The 16,843-nt window shown below is 43.6% G+C and overlaps 1 protein-coding gene and 1 non-coding gene across 3 annotated transcripts; one reads left to right on the top strand and one right to left on the bottom strand.

Moving 5' to 3' along the window:
- The first annotated feature begins 1,217 nt into the window (after positions 1–1,217).
- TRNAN-GUU (transfer RNA asparagine (anticodon GUU)) lies at positions 1,218–1,291 on the top strand. Its single transcript has one exon. It is a non-coding gene; the product is annotated as a tRNA-Asn (tRNA).
- A 2,870-nt stretch (positions 1,292–4,161) lies between these two features.
- On the bottom strand, positions 4,162–12,263 carry FCGR3A (Fc gamma receptor IIIa). Of its 2 annotated transcripts, none has more exons than XM_021088724.2 (5): positions 12,165–12,263; positions 11,453–11,473; positions 10,857–11,111; positions 6,760–7,014; positions 4,162–4,428 (listed from the first exon to the last, which is right to left on the bottom strand). In XM_021088724.2, the coding sequence occupies exons 1-5, from the start codon at positions 12,211–12,213 to the stop codon at positions 4,232–4,234; spliced, it is 777 nt and encodes a 258-aa protein (XP_020944383.1). In that variant the 5' UTR covers positions 12,214–12,263; the 3' UTR covers positions 4,162–4,231. The 2 variants fall into 2 exon arrangements, with proteins under 2 accessions (XP_020944383.1, NP_999556.1); NM_214391.2 differs by having other exon boundaries at positions 10,857–11,114; positions 12,165–12,225.
- Positions 12,264–16,843: the final 4,580 nt, after the last annotated feature.

Raw genomic sequence — 16,843 nt, 5'->3', positions numbered from 1 at the left:
TTGTAGACAAGTAAAAATTCCCCCAAATATTGGTGACCAATATAAGGCTGTCAGTTTTTATTTTGCCAAGTTAGGAAATTAATAGAAAAAATCACAGCCTCATCATTATTTTATAAAAGAAAGGACATTTAAAAACAAAAATTTAAAGTGTAAAAAAAATGTCAGCTTAGAGGTCATTTGTCAAGCTTATCTGAGATACACATACACATAATTTATGCATATGCATATCTATTTTTGTGTGTATTCTCATTTCACTGGAAATCATTGAAAATTTTGACCTGCACCTAAACTTGAGCCCACTTATTAAAGGATGGCAGGGCAGAAGGAAAATGGAGGTTCTATGGGGAGGCTTCCGTGGCGCCCTGGGATTGAGCAACAGAGAAAGTGACTGCTTATGTGTTTTTGTGTGGGGCGAAAAACCAGCCTGGTTAGACGGTTGGGTATGCCGGGAGCGGAGGTGATGTGACTCAGGAAGCCTGTGGCTATTAAATGGCCCAGGAATAAAGAGCTTCTCTCCAAACTGGAGAGAAGAGAACTTTATTTGGCCCAGCCCTGACCAGGATCTCTAGGTCGATTATGTTGGATAAGGGCCCTCCTTTGGATATTTGGATCTGGATTATGTCAACATGAAGATCTTAAATTACAGGCATTTATAAACGCTGTTCTGTTTTGATGCCTCACATGCAAGCAGAAACCTTTCAAAACAGCTAGGGGTAAAGATTAATTTTGTCGTTAGGCTCCCTTACTTAGCTATAACATTTTGCTAGACATGTGGCAAATGGACATGTGATGTGGCATTTTAAAATTTTCACAGTAATAGGCTTATTATAAGTTAATACTCGCACTTATACACCTGAAGGCATAAATTGTCTAATTCAGCAAAAAAGTGTATCGATGTACTTCTTTGAGCAATACCAAGTGAACTCCTGAACCCACAGCATTCATTTTGGGTTTCCCAAAGTACCTCAGTTCATTCATCCTCTGCTGCTTCCGTTTTCACGTCTTCCGGGTAGAAACCGAGTCCTGTCCTAGATCTAAGCAGGTTCTAGGACGGGAAAAAGACCCGTTTTCCTCGGGGCTACTAACCTTTCTCTAATGCGTTGGAAGGTGTTGCCTCCACCGGTTCTCATGCCAGCCTCAACCAGTTTTTTGGAAATGCGAACACTAGGAGTTTAATCTTCAGTGAACTGACTAAACAGGAAACACATATGCCGCCTGTCTCTGTGGCGCAATCGGTTAGCGCGTTCGGCTGTTAACCGAAAGGTTGGTGGTTCGAGCCCACCCAGGGACGGGAAAAACAACCGTTTTTGTTTAAACCCGGCCAACACCGTGAAGTTCTCAATTGTCCATTCCGCATTTAAAAAATTGATCTGCCTGGTTAGGGCTGCAATTGGTGACACAACTTCTTCTTTAGGATCTACAAAAACCGCATCATGAAAACGGATGCTTTGGAAGTATTTACCGATAAAAGAAAGTACTCATAATCCAAAAAGGAATTTTTTGCTCAACCTGCCTGGCCTTTGTACTTGTACTTCCTAACTTGTGAGACGGGCGGTTCCAGAATTTGGGCCCTTGGTCATGTTATGTCTTGCTGGTTTTTGGAGAGCCAACCTTCTAAATATTTGAACAATCATCTTCCTCTTCAGCCTGCTGACATTTACTTCCTCATTACTTAGCCCTTAAGTTACTGCAATAACCATCTAGCCCTCTGGGCAGTTTCCTGTCTTTCACTGTCTTCTCTCTTCCAGCCTCCAAGTAGCTGCCAGAGAAGCTTTCAAGACAGGTTCTGCTTAAAATTCCTCAAGCCCTAGCAGGGTAAACTACAATCTCCTTAGCTTTGAAGGCCTTTCATGATCTGGCAAACAACTTTACCTCTCTTCTCTGACTTTTGAATCTTTGCCCATGGATGTTCATCATTTTTCCTTTTTTGCCTCACAACTCCTACTCATCCATTACCAGAACACCAAAAATTAAGACTTTTTTCTGCAGCTCTTTCTTCATTATCTTTTTTATTTTTTGTCTTTTTAGGTGCGGCATATGGAAGTTCCCAGGCTAGGGGTCGATTCAGAGCTACAGCTGCAGGCCTACGCCACAGCGTCGTGGGATCTGATCTGCATTTTTGACCTACACCACAGCTCACAGCAACGCAGGATCCTTAACCCACTGAGCAAGGCCAGGGATGGAACCCACTCCCTCATGGATCCTACTTGGGTTCATTAACCACTGAGCCATGAAGAGAATTCCCATTCTCTTTTTATTTATGTGTTGTTGTTTTTTTTTTCCCCCTCACTAGAATGAAAGTTCCTCCAGGAAATGACCCTGTGCTGTTCACCTTGAAATCTTCAGCACCTAAACTCAAGCATAGCACATTGTAAATACTAAATAAATGTGAGTTGAATGTTCAATATTTCCAAAATGCCCTTGTCTCATGTCTGAATCTCATACCAATCTACACCAAGCTTGACTCTTGTTGGCATGAAGCTCATAACTGACACAATTAAGTAGACCCTAAACCTCTGCCCAGACCCTGCCTCTTTCCAGCTGTGCCTTCTCATACCTGCCGCATGCTCTAAGACTGCTTCTAATTCCCATTCACCTTCTTATCCCATACTACTTGTGAAAGTTCTGTTTTGCCTAGTTGTCCCAGCAAGATTTGGTGAATTAGCAAGCTGACTAATTCATATGAGTTGTGGTGAGATGGTTGCTGAGAGGGGGTTTCTCATCAACCTAATCTCTGATAGAATTTTGGACAATGGGAGGAAAAAGATTTTTATCATTCTAGTTTTATCACCATGGTTTTTCTATCTTCTGTCTAACAGTAGCATGCAAGATCTTGTAAAATGCCGTATTGGAATCAAGAAATGTTGTTGAAAGCTGTTTAAAGCTTCTAAAACAGAGAGACAGCTAAAGCTTTCCTCCAAAAGCAGTAGCAGTGATCACCTTCTCCACTTCCACTCCATTATAACTGATATATTGAGGGATTTCAAAGTTTCATAATTTAACGCAGTAGAATTTAGTACATTTAATATTGGTTATCCAACATTTGTTTAATGGATGATGTGAAGAAAGCTGTGCTGAATAAGGTACTGAAACAGAGAAGCTGGTTTTATAGTCCCTGCCCCTTCTCGCTCTAATTCTCACTATTGTGGCTCCTGCCCATTCCTTCCTGTGCAGTTGCGGTTGAATTTTTTCTTGTCATGCTTTCTCAGTTTGGACGCTGAGGTATCTTTTTTCACTGAGCTTAGTCTGGGACAGCAATGTTTCTCTCTTTCCAGTAGGTTTATTTTGTGCTTTTTTATCTAAATCCTCCAATCCCATCCCTTTCCTGGACCATTTTATACTCATTAACATATACTTGCAGACCATCCCAATTCTGACAGGGGTTGCCTTGAAAAAGTCAATTCTATACCACCTCTGTGATTTTCTTTTACCTCTATCATGTTCTAGGCTGATGTTCTAGGAAGACAGCCCAGGTGAAGGTCTCCTCTGGTCCATCCTGGACTTCCCTGCTCTTTCTTAGCCAGCTCCTTCATTGATTCTGTGGTCTCCCTTAGACCTCCAGGAATACCCACGGTCTGCCTAGAAGGACTTTTAGGGTGGCTTGAAGGCAGCCAGCCTTTCAGCAACAGGTGCAGACCACTATCCAGCTGGCTCACAACAATAATTTCTCTTATTTACTTATCTGACACTTCTATTCCTGGTAATGCAGCTATTTACTGGGGCTTCAGTATTAGCACTTGAAGATCACAGTCCTTTCTTTTCCATAGGAGACCAAGAGAAAACAGAGCTGGGTAAAGGACCCTCAGCCTAGACACAGAGGTATAATTTTCCTGCTGCTCCCAGAGATGCCTGTTGAGGATGATGGGGTAGTGATTTTAGAAAGAGGTTCAGGAATTCCTGTCGTGGCTCACCGAAAATGAATCTGACTGGTATCCATGAGGATGGAGGTTCGATCCCTCACCTCGCTCAGTGCATTAAGGATCTGGCATTGCCATGAGCTGTGTGTCCGAAGATGTGACTAAGATCCCGTATGGCTGTGGCTGTGGCTGTGGCGTGGGCCAGCAACTGTAGCTCTGATTTGACCCCTCGCCAGGAAACCTCCATATGCCCCAGGTATGGCCCTAAAGAAACAAAACCAACAAACAAAAAACAACAAACAGGTTCAGAGATGCTGCTTTTATTACTCCATGGGATAATAAAAGCAGTGGTGGTGGTGATGCTGCTGCTTTTGTTATCCTCCTTTGTCCTGCGGGTCCCGGCTCCATGTGACTTTGCCATTCCTCCAGTCCTCCTTTGAGCTTCGAAGTACTTTCCGCACAGAAAAATACAGCCCCGTGTCCACTGCAAACAGGAATCCCATCACCAGGCAGAAAATGATTTGGTGCCAAGGTAGAAAGAATGATAGGATAGGTGATGGACTTTTTGAACCTAATAGGAGAAGCAGAGAGATGAGAATAAAATGACATCTGTTAAGGCAGAAATTTGCAATAAACAGTGAGGTCATCAGTGGAAAGTCTTTTTGACAACTGCTAAGAGACAGGGTCTAAGGAACAGTTGGGAAGTCTGATGGAAAGCCATTGTTTCCTCCACTGAGTCTGGATCTCAGTGCTACCTGAGCAAAAGTGTTTTCATGTTTGATTGAGGTATGTGACTGAGAGTGTTGAACAAGTTAAGTTGTAGCTGGGTTTTGTGTGAAATCATGAAAGTTGTCGAAGTTTAAGTTGGTGTGAAAACACTTTCTTAATTCAGTAACTGTCCCTTGTGTTTCGAAATTGTACTCATTGTTTCCACCCCATTAAAGGAAATCTAAAAAAAAGTGAACCATTGAAACTTGCTACTTATTGGCAGAAAATTGATAATATTTCTTTATCGAGGCTCAATAACTAACAACCCCAAATGGAAAGAGGTAGAATTTGTTTGTTCTCAACCTCTTAGCCCTTAATATTGTTATTTTAAAATCATTCCATGTTGCTGACTATAAACTGGTAACATTAGAATGGATTTTTTTTTTTTTTTTTGGCTGATCCCACAGCATGTGGAAATTCCCTTGCCAGAGATCAAACAGTCACCACAGCATCAACCCAAGCCACTGCAATGACAATGCTGGATTCCGAATCCACTATGCCACAAAAAGAACTCCTAGAGTGGATTTTTAGTCTCAGTTTTTTTTGTTTTTGTTTTTTTTTTTTTTTGTCTTTTTTTGCCATTTCTTGGGCCGCTTCTGTGGCATATGGAGGTTCCCAGGCATATGGATGTTCCCAGGTCGAATCAGAGCTGTAACCGCCAGCCTACACCAGAGCCACAGCAACTTGGGATCCGAGCCGCATCTGCAACCTACACCACAGCTCGCGGCAACGCCGGATCCTTAACCCACTGAGCAAGGCCAGGGATGGAACCCGCAACCTCATGGTTCCTAGTCGGATTTGTTAACCACTAAGCCACGATGGGAACTCCTAGTCTCAGTTTTTTAATTTTTTTTTTTTTTTTTTTTTTTTTGGTCTTTTTGCTTTTTAGGGCTTCACCCATGGCATATGGTCCCAGGCTAGGGGTCAAATCGGAGCTGTAGTTGCCAGCCTACACCACAGTCGCAGCAATGCGGGATCTGAGCCATGTCTGCAACCTACACCACAGCTCACGGCAACGCCAGATCGTTAACCCACTGAGCAAGGGCAGGGACCGAACCCGCAACCTCATGGTTCCTAGTCGGATTCGTTAACCACTGAGCCACGATGGGAACCCCGTTACCTAGATTATCTAACTGTTGGCATTGTATCCCCCTTTGCTTTATTATTTGCTCTCTCTTTCCCTATTTGAGAGTATTTACTTTCAATTTAAATTGTCATGAAGTTATTTTTTATACAAATTATGGCATTATTTTGTTAAAGTCTCAAAAGATGTGTGTCTATCTTGCTGTCTTACTACATGTAAATTGCTTACAATGTACATCTTAGTCTGATTGCAGGTGGAGGTTTTATGAAATTGGGAAGTGCAGGAGCACTGTAGTAGGGGATCTCTGACCCTGAAAGATGGCACTACAGAAACTGGCAATGTTTTTAAAGTGACTTAGTGGGATTCATTTCTGTCGCAGGACATTGGCGCCTGTCCAAGCATTTCATTTTATCTATTGATTAAATATACAGGCTTTGAACTTGAGTATGACCTTGGTGACAAATTAATTATCCCCCTTTTTTCCACCTCAGTTAACTCATCAGTAGAATCAATATTACCTATCTCTTAATGTTGTTGTGAGGGGTTACTATGATCATCAAACTAGTTACATGTAAAGAAGCACCTAGCAGTGTCCAGAATCCTGAAAGCTACCCAATAAATGTCTGCTTGTCTTTGTTACAGAAGTGGAAATTGAGGTTCAGAGACACTAAGTGGCCACGGTCATGCAGGTAATTAACAGCAGAGCCAGAATTCAGGTTCCAGGCTCTTTTTGTGAGAAAGTGAAGAGCTATTGTGAGCCTGGCTCTTGGCTAAGACTTGAGGCTTGGAGGGGAAAAGAGGGCAGGTAAAGATGAGCCAGTATAATAGAGACACATAACATTGTGGATATGGTTTGAATGAGGTAAGGACAAACATATTTTTGGGGGAGGAATGTGGCTTCTGCACCTGCTATCACGCTGCAGAGTGAATGGCCCATGTAAAGAAGTCTGTGGAATGGTCAACAATGTCCTCCCAACTCATCTTGCCAGTGTGGATGAAACTTCCCCCTCCCGCCACAGGCCTCTGAGGACTCTAGGTGCACCCTCTTACCTTGAACAGTGACTTTCACAGCCTCCGAAGACAAATTGTAATTCTTGATAATTCCTCTGCAGAAGTAGGAGCCACCATCTTTGAGTGTTGCATTTGGAATGTGGTATTCAAAATTCTGATGAGAAAACTTCTTCCCCATGCCATTCTGGAAATATTGGACCTTTTGTATTGTAATGTTCTTCCAGGTGTGGCACCTCAGCCTAATGGACTCCCCCTCCTGGACCACCCACCGAGGAGCCTGGAGCAACAGCCAGCCTGAAAGACACAACGAGACCACAGGTCCAGGAGGCCTCAACATTCAGTGTGAAGCTCTTGTAAAGGGGATGATTATTACCTAGATCCTGGGGCATAATGAAAAGCCAGACTGGGACTTTTCCTTACATAGCTTTCTTTGGGAAAAAGGCAACTGGGCCCTGAAAGAAAATTCAAGTCACATCAAGAACTTTTGTTGAGTGAGAGGGACTGACGAACACATGAACAAAAGAAGGTTAGAGCAGAGGGATTAAGTGATGAGGCAGTTGAGAAGCAATCTACAGGATCCCTAAGTGCTACACTTGGATTTGCTATGGCAGGTAATAAGGAGTCACTATAAGTTCTAGATCGAAGAGTGAAAGTTATATTAGAAAAATGATAATTTGCTCAAAAAGATACATACACCCCTATGTTCATGGCAGCACTAGTCACAATAGCCAAGACATAGAAACAACTTGAAGGTCCATCAACAGTTGAATGGATAAAGAAGATGTGGTACATCTATACAATGGAATATTATTCAGCCATAAAAAACAATGAATGTTTGCAGCAACATGGATGCAATTAGAGATTATCATGCTAAATGAAGTAAGGAAGAAAAAGACAAATACCATATGATATCACTTATATGTGAAACCTAAAATATGACACAGGAGTTCCCTTGTGGAGCATCAGGTTAAGGATCCAGCCTTGTCACTGTGGTGGCTGGGGTTGCTACTGCGGCATGGGTTTGATCCCTGGCCCGTGAACTCCCACGTGCCACAGGTGCAGCCATAAATAAAAAATAAAATATGACACAAATGAACCTATCTATGAGACACCAAACAGACTCAAGGACAAGGAGAATAGACTTTGTTGTTGCTAAGGGTGAGGGGTTGAGGGAGGGATGGAATGAAAGGTTGGGGTTAGCAGATATAAGCTATTATACATTAAATAGATGAACAAGGTCCTACTGTACAGCACTGTATCCAATATCCTATGATAAACCATAATGGAAAAGAATATTAAAAAATATATGTATATATACATATATATACATACATATATATTCAATTATATATATACAACTGAATCACTTTGCTTTATGGTAGAAATTAATACAACATTGTAAATCAACTATACTTCAATTAAAAAAAATGATGATTTTCCCAATTAAAGGAGAGTCAGACTTCAGAAGAGACACTTGTAGGAATGTTGGAATGCTGTCATAGCCAGTCAGGAAGAAGGTCACTGAGTGGCCACAGGAGTGGTGGCAGAAATCCTGAAGGAGAACATATAAAAGTCAGGGAGGGGAGTTCCTGTCGTGGCTCAGTGGTTAACGAATCTAACTAGGAACCATGAGGTTGCAGGTTCGATCCCTGGCCTTGCTCAATGGGTTAAGGCTCCGGCATTGCCATGAGCTGTGGTGTAGGTCGCAGACGAGGCTCGGATCCCACTGTGGCTGTAGCATAGGCCAACGGCTATAGCTCCGATTCGACTCCTAGCCTGGGAACCTCCATATGCCGCGGGAGCGGCCCCAGAAAATGGCAAAAAGACCAAAAAAAATAAAAATAAATAAATAAATAAATAAAGGAGGGGAAAGAAAAGCAGGTCATAATTGGTGGTTTCTGAGGGCCACAGCATCTCCACCAGGCCATCTTCATTACCGAGCATAGCCTTTAACAGACAAAATTTTATATCACCAAGATACTTGTTTTCACTATTCCCTTGCAAAGTTACCAGACTCCAGACACAGAGAAATTTTAAAATGACACAAGAAAACATTCATGGGACAATGTGAAATTAAAAAGACAGAATACAGGAGTTTCTGCTGTGGTGCAACGGGATTGGCAACAGCTTTGGAGCCCTGGGACATAGGTTTGATCCCCAGCCTGGCCGGCCCTGCCCAGTGGATTAAGGATTCTAAGTTGCAGCAGCTGTAGCATAGGCTGCAACGGTGGCTCAGATCTTTGGCTTGGGAACTCTATAGTTGCAGGTTGCCAAAAAAAACCAGACAGAATTCAAAAAGTATATATGCTCAAAAAAAAAAAAAAAACCCAAAAGAAAAAAAACTAAACATGGAACATGTATTTAAATATTAACAGGAGTTACATGTATATATTATATATAATTACATATTATATAATGTAATATGTACAATTTTCTGGTGGCTTTGGGGGGAACAGTCTTACTCCATTCTGGCTGTCATGAACTCAATGAATATCTATATGTACATTCATTCAACAGATATTTTATTGAGCCATCACTGTGTTGTGCAGACTGGGGATACCCAGATGACTAAGACACATGATCCATAACATCAAAGAATCTGTGGCCTAGACATAGAAACACACATACTTAGAAATAATTACAATACAATGTAGTATGTGCTACAACAGGGAAAGAACAAAAGCGTGCAGGACCAAAGAGAATACAGCAAAGAAATTCTGCCCAAAAAAAGGAAGGATGGCTTCTCAGAAAAGGAAACAAGTGCAATGGGTCCCATGGGATGATCAGGAGTTTGCCTGGTGAAAGTAATGGCCTTGGTCACAGTTTAGTACAGTTCTCACTGGTTAGACTTCTAAAGTCAGTTTCTGGAGCCAAGTTTAAGAAAAACTAATAACTTCTAGACTCGATTTTTCTATTGCTTCCTATTGATGATTCCTGATTTTATTTGGTCAGAGGTGACTATCTCTCACCTAGTTAAATGATAGACGTTCCACTTTGTAGCTCTGTAGAGTGAGAACCATGGCTAAGTGACACAGTCAGGCAAAGGAGGCCAAGAAAACCAGTTTCAGAGGCCCAATTCTATGGAGTTGTGTTGTAGGTCCACCCTCATTAGGCTTTCCTTCCCCTCCAGGCTTGTTCCACCCACATACACTGTACAGATAGAGCAGCCATGGAAGTAGAACCAGGCTTTCAAGATGGCACTGCACATACCAGGCTATGTGGTGTGATTACAGGGACTCCTGGAGAGTGTCTGTCTCTAAAATACTTCCTGTACTTGCATCTAATACCTGGATTCTATTAATACACAAAGATTTTCATTTTACAATGAATGTGCAGGCTGAACATGTATATATCTCTATTAGGAGAGATATCATATTGCCAAATTTATGCTGAAGTGTACCTGTGAATATGGCATTGACGGAAAGAGATAGATATGATGCTAGATTAAGAGTGACTTGGGGGATGGGGGTGAGGGGGAGTTCCCATTGTGGCTCAGTGGTTAACAAATCTGACTAGCATCCATGAGGATGCAGGTTCAATCCCTGGCCTTGTTCAGTGGGTTAAGGATCCGTTGTTGTGGTGAGCTGTGGTGTAGGTCTCAGATGCCGCTCGGATCCTGCATTGCTGTGGCTCTGGCGTAGGCTGGCAGCTACAGCTCTGATTTGATCCCTAGCATGGGAACCTCCATATGCGGCCCAAAGAAACAAAACAAAACAAAACAAACAAAACAAAACGCAAGAATGGCTTGGGGGGTTGCTTAGGGCATTGAGTGTATGAGAGTGAGGAGATAGGTCCTCAAAGTGGATTTATTAATTTATTCAATAACTGTTATCAAGCATCTATGTCATGCCTTAACCTTCAGATGACACCATTCATGCCATATGTATTCCCTGTGAATGTTGCTTCCTGGAATTGTATGGTGCAACAGCCTTGTATCTAGTATGTACCCTGTTTTGACATTTTACCTCAGGCCTACTTGTAGCTAGGACTGCAATTCTGATATCATTCATTGGAGCTACAGATCATCTCATCTTAATTTTTACCCCCAAGAACATCTTCTGGCTCTTCCCAAATCTTTCAGGGCCTCTTGTTTCACCCTTTATTGGTAATTTCCCCCTTCCCCTTCACCTACTCACCCTTGTAGACTTCTAGTCGCAATGGGTCACTCTGTGCAGAGAGGCCTGTCTTACACGTGTATTCTCCACTGTTCCCAACTGTAGCATCTGTGATTGAGTAGCTGGAGGCCTTGTTTGAGATGAGGGTCCCATTCCACCTCCACTCTGTGGAATCGTCTCCAGGAGGGTAGGCCCCCTGGCACTTCAGAGTCACAGAATCCTTCTCAAGCAACCGGTCCCATGGAGGGTCTAGGATCACCACAGACTTCGGGGGATCTTCTGAGGAGTCAAGAGAATATAGGTAAGGGCAGGGAAATGAGCAGGCCCTGCATTGGCATTCCTGGGGAGGATCAAAGCCCATCACAAACCCAGAATTGACAACTCAGCCTTAGGATGGGACTCAGTCTGAGCATCTTGGCTGGAGACACTTGGCCTCTCTTTATCTTGTGGAAAATTGGTTAGGGAAGCATAGGACCAGGCCCCACTGTTTTGGGGGAACTGCTCTCGCTAATAACTGCATCAGCAGTTTCCCGCGCAAAAAACATTTCTCAACACCCTGTTGCGATTATATATTTACATACTCATTTGATCAATCCAAGACCATGAAGCAAACTTACCAGCGTGTGTGCCAGCTGAAACTGTAAGAAAAAAAGAGTGAAACAAATATTGAGCAGCGATAGAAATTGGGGTGGCTGGAACGTATAGTGAGTTTCAACTCCTCTGCCCTCCTCTGCCCTGGGAGGCCAGTGTTCCCAAGAATCAAGATAAATATAGTGGACATCTTTCCCTTTGTCTGCCCTTTGGTCTCTGATGTCTGTGCTTACTACTCCATCCTCTGTTTTATAACCCAAACCTCTGTTTTCAACACCATTCCCTTACTCCTCAGTCCTGTTTTAAACTTTCCAATTAAGGGTACAAATCGACTATCCCTGAATCAAGCCATAGAAACAGCCTCAACCCAAGTCCCCTGGAAAGGGTAGAAATTAAAAGCCTTAGAGGGGAACACTGGAATGTGAGAACGGAAGAGACAGACCGTAGGAACCATGTAGTCCATAATCTGCAATGTACAGATAAGAAAACTGAGACCCAGAGGAGTGATGTAACAAGGACCTCCTATCTCCCTTCACCTCCTGATTATGCCCATATCAGAGCCAGCATCCTCTGCATCTCTAACCCTCAAAGCTTTGTCCTAGGAGCTAAATTTAGGTCTATAGACACGGTCAGGGCTTCTATTCCTTGGTAGGGGTCTCATCCCTGGCCTGAAAAGGGATCTTTGCTGAACCCAGGGCATCTTGAGCTCCTCTCCCAGCCAGGGTAATTCTGACTTACCCAGAAGCAGCAGAGCCGTTGGTGACAGCAGCTGCCACATGCTGTGCATTAGCGTGAACCCGTCACCACAGCTATCCAGAGCTCTAAAGGGACCTCACTGACTTGAACAGAGGAAGTAAACAGCCTTTCCCCCAACCCCCAGCCTATTACTCACCAGTTTCCTTCTCGGGAAACATCATCTGATTCCTGAATCTGAACTCTGACAAATGAGCCCCCACCTCTTGGGTTTGGATCCACCTAGTGCCATGAACAAGACAATGTGACCCTGGGAATGAGACTCAAGCGGGAGAACCTTCCTCAAGGAATCTCTTGTTCTGCTTCAGAACTGCTCACTCTCCTGCTTGGCCCAGACCCTTCTCCATCCAGCCAGGTCTGCCTACAGAAAGTAGTCATTTCAATCTTCAGATCATTAGAGGTGTCCCTCATCCCAAAATTATCTCCATCTATGTTTCTTTTCAAAATTCAAAATGCATATGCCCCTGGGATCTGTAATCCGCAGGAGCTACTAACTTAGTATGAATTCAATCATGTGATTTGCATCGTCTGTTAAAGAAACACAGGCAGTGGGAGAGAAACGGGCTCTGGGAGGAGGAGATACCACTGAAAGGTGGGAAGGAATGCAGAAAAGTTGGAGAGGAGGGAAAGGGTCAGGGTGAGTTGAGCACCAACACTTTACCTTCACCCCAGTGTTATGGGAGCTATGCTGGGCTGCAGTAGCTCATGTTAGCTTGGGCCCCTCAGGGACTCACTGGACCTGGGTTGGTCTGTGAGCCTAGCAGCCCAGGGTCCAGGGCTCCTTTCCAGAAAAGTTGGAGGTGCAATGGTTAGGAAGTGGTGACACTGCTAATTTCCTTCCTCTACATCCCCCCTGCTGAAACATACATACCCATACCCTCCCCACCCCTACCCCCACTTTGTTTATTCTCACATCAGTCTAGGTCTCAGACAGAAAGTCAAATGGCTCAGCTTGGCCATATCCCGCCCTCAGCAGGTTGCTGGACATCAGAGACAGGATTCATTTGGAAAAGCCTTGAAAAAGCCCAGGAAGTGAGCAGCAGACAGAAGTGGGCAGGTAGAGTGGAGGCAGGGGCTGGCACAAGTGGACCCACACCCCTTTCCACTCCAGAGTCATATAAAAACCACTTCACAGTTTTAATTTCTGTTTTATTTTGCTCCTGAGTAGAGTTAATTGCTCCTCTCCCATTCCCATCCTCCCCTGCCCCATATGTTCCTGCAGCAGCCCCTCCTCCACAGGTTCCTGGATGAGATGTCTGGTTACGATGGACAATAGAAACCAACAAAGCAGCCATTCTAGTGCTACTTCGCAAGTGATTTATTTTCATCTTGCAAAATCCAGCGTAGCATCTGAAAACTTCAGGCTCCATGCTACAGCCCTACAGGTGCTTGTCTGGGACACCTAAAGCAGAAAGCGTGCCTTCCGGGCTTTCTGTGGTTTCTGAGGTGAAAGGTGGCTATCACTCAGCATGTTCTGTTGTTCATTTTTACCAAAGTTTCTTTCTCCCACCCGATATGGTACAAGGCGTTCACTTTATTTTTCCTTCTTCAAGGTTGTATTTTCTTCTTGACCCATTTTCTGTCAGTGACCTTCACATGGAGGAAGGAACTGTCAGCTGCAGAGTGGATGGGATAGACAGGAAAGAGGAGGGAGAGCGCAGGAGGACTGCGAAAGAGTGGGAAACATTCTCCTGGGTTTCATGAAACACTTATCGAACAATCCTCAAATTGAACGTTGTGGAGGTGGTATGGGTTAATTGTACTGTGAGAGGTAAAATGCACCTTTTTAAAAGAAGGACAGATGGTCTTGGCATATCTTATATTGGAGTGTTTGTCTTCATGCTTGCTTATTCTTTTCTGCCGTATCCTTTTCTTTGCTCCCTCCCTTCTTCTCTTCCCTAACTTTGCAATGACAGCTACAGCACAGATTCTGAGATTACAGAGGTTGATCAGTTATCATCCCTGGGGATTTATAGTTTCTCAGAGGGAGACTACAAGAGAAGTATCTGAAGTGCTATAGGGACTCTACAAGTGTTTGTGAAGCTCTGTGTATGCACAAAGAAGGCAGTAGTGGCTAATTCTTCCCCGGAGGAAGAGTCCATGTGGAAGAGAGAACACTTTAATTGCGTGATCAGCAGGAAGGTTTTTGAGGGAAATTGGCATTTCAGGCAAAAAGAGCAGCATGAATAAAGACTTGGAGTGAAGTCGGCTGGCATGTCTACAGAGATTGGTATAGCTCCACAGGATTCCTGAGTATAAGGAGAAGCACAAGCTCCTAAAGGGTTAAGGGGACTGGGTTTCAGATGAGCCTGGGATGGAGTTCCAAGTCTACCAGTTGCTTAACCTGTCTAGGACCTCAGTTTCCATATCTATAAAATAGGGATAAGAAGAATGGCACTAACCCAAAAGTTGTTGGTTGTGTATCTGGAACCATATCTGTTGATGACTATTAGAAGTGCAATGCAGGAGTTCCTGCTGTGGACAGTTGATTAAGAATCTGACTTGTGGAGTTCCCGTCATGGCACAGCAGAAACGAATCCGACTAGGAACAATAAGGTTGCTGGTTGGATCCCCAGCCTCACTCAGTGGGTTTAGGATCCTGCGTTGCTGTGAGCTGTGGTGTAGGTCACAGACATGGCTTGGATCTGGTGTTGCTGTGGCTGTGGTGTAGGCTGGCAGCTACAGCTCTGATTCGACCCCTAGCCAGGGAACTTCCATACACGGTGGGTGCGGCCCTAAAAGGACAAAAAAGACCAAAAAAAAAAAAGAATATGACTTCATTGGCTCTGGTTGCTGTGGAGGCATGGGTTCTATCCCTGGCCTGTGAACTTCCACATGCTGTGGGTGTGGCCATTAAAAAAAAAAGAAGTGCAACACGGGAAGTTGAGGTCTACCGTTGTTTTCAGACTTAAGTTATGACACTCCCATCCTCTTACTCCTTTAGGCACTCGTTTTTCTCCTTTGCAGTACTCATCACATTTGTGGACTGTAAATCTTAGAGGCAGGAAATCTGTTCCTCTTGTTCATCACTGTATCTCCAGTATATTTCACAGTGCCTGGAATACACCCTCAATTAAAATTTTTTGGGTGATCATAAAGGACTTTGTATGTCATGGTGAAGAGTTTGTATTTTCTTGAACTACTATCAGAATAATTTTTACAGGAGTTCCCATCATGGCTCAGTGGTTAATGAATCTGACTAGGAACCATGAGGTTGCGAGTTGGATCCCTGGCCTTGCTCAGTGGGTTAAGGATCTGGCGTTGCCCATGAGCTGTGGTGTAGGTCGCAGATGTGGCTTGGATCCTGCGTTGCTGTGGCTGTGGTGTAGGCTGGCAGCTACAGCTCCGATTCGACCCCTAGCCTGGGACCCTCCATATGCCGTGGGAGCAGCCCTAGAAAAGATAAAAAAAAAAAAAAGAATAATTTTTACAAAATGTTAATCTGATCATTAAAGTTTTAAGCTAGGGAATGACATAATCCAAGAAATAGATTGGAGAAGAGAGAGATGCTGAATGTAGAGGGAAATTTTTGGAAGTTATTTTAACAGTTTAGCTGAGAGTTAGGAGATCTCAGTTGAATAAGTGAAAATTCAATGGAGGCATCTGGGAGAGATGTTAAAAAGGTAGAATGGATAGGATTTGGATGAGTGATTGGCTACGAGGAGTGATGGAGGAGAAGGGTCAAGGTGAAGCTGGACTTTCTGATTTGGGTAATGAGGAGGATGGTGACACATTTCATGGACATAAGATATAAAGGAAGAGGAGCAGTTTCTGGGAGGGGGAAATAATGATTTCAGCTTTTGCCATTATTGAGTTGGAGGTTGGTGGTGATTTTTGGTGAAGATGTCAACTGGACAGTTGGACGTATGGCTTTGAAACTGAGAAGGATCTGGAGTTCCCGATGTGGCTCAGCGGAAACGAATCCCACTAGGAACTATGAGATTTCAGGTTCTATCCCTAGCCTCGCTCAGCAGGTCAAGGATCCCGTGTTGCGGTGAGATGTGGTGTAGGTTGCAGACATGGCTTGGATTTCTCCTTGCTGTGGCTCTGACATAGGCTGGTGGCTATAGCTCTGACCCCTAGCCTGGGAACCTCCATATGCCATGAATGTGGTCCTAAAAAGCAAAGGAAAAAAAAAAAAAAAAAGAAAGAAAGAAACTCAGAAGGATCTAAACTAAATAGGGGACACCAACATGACTGATGTTTTAAACTTCTGATAAAAGCTTTAAATGCTATCCCGGGGGTGGGGGGGGAATGCATGTATACACATCATTTTTCTTATAATTTAAGAAGCTCCATATGAAGCCCATTCAGAGATCCTATATTAAGATGAAGTACAAATACAGTCTTTCTGATATAAGAGTATTGAGTAAGAAAAAAGGGGAACAGTGAGGGAAAGGAAGGGGAGGGGGAGGAAGGAGGGGAAGACTAATGACAAAACTTAGCATTCAGCAATTTTGACAGAGTATGTGAAGGAAAAGTAGCTGACAAAGGAGATTGGGTAGGAGGGGCTTAAGGAGAGAGAACAGGAGAACCCAGGGAGGAAGGATCTTCAAGGAGCAAGAAGCCAGCAGTATACAATGCTACAGAGGAGTTCCTGCTGTTGCACAGCAGAAATGAATCTGACCAGTATCCATGAGAAGGATGCATGTTTGATGCCTGGC

Source organism: Sus scrofa, chromosome 4 (assembly GCF_054392235.1).
Source record: "Sus scrofa isolate SSC_HxYL_T2T_F1_AM1 chromosome 4, Sscrofa_HxYL_maternal_Yorkshire_Landrace_v2.0, whole genome shotgun sequence".
Taxonomy (NCBI): domain Eukaryota; kingdom Metazoa; phylum Chordata; class Mammalia; order Artiodactyla; family Suidae; genus Sus; species Sus scrofa.
Note: the sequence above shows the minus strand (reverse complement) of the source record. Positions and strands in the feature narration are given on the sequence as shown.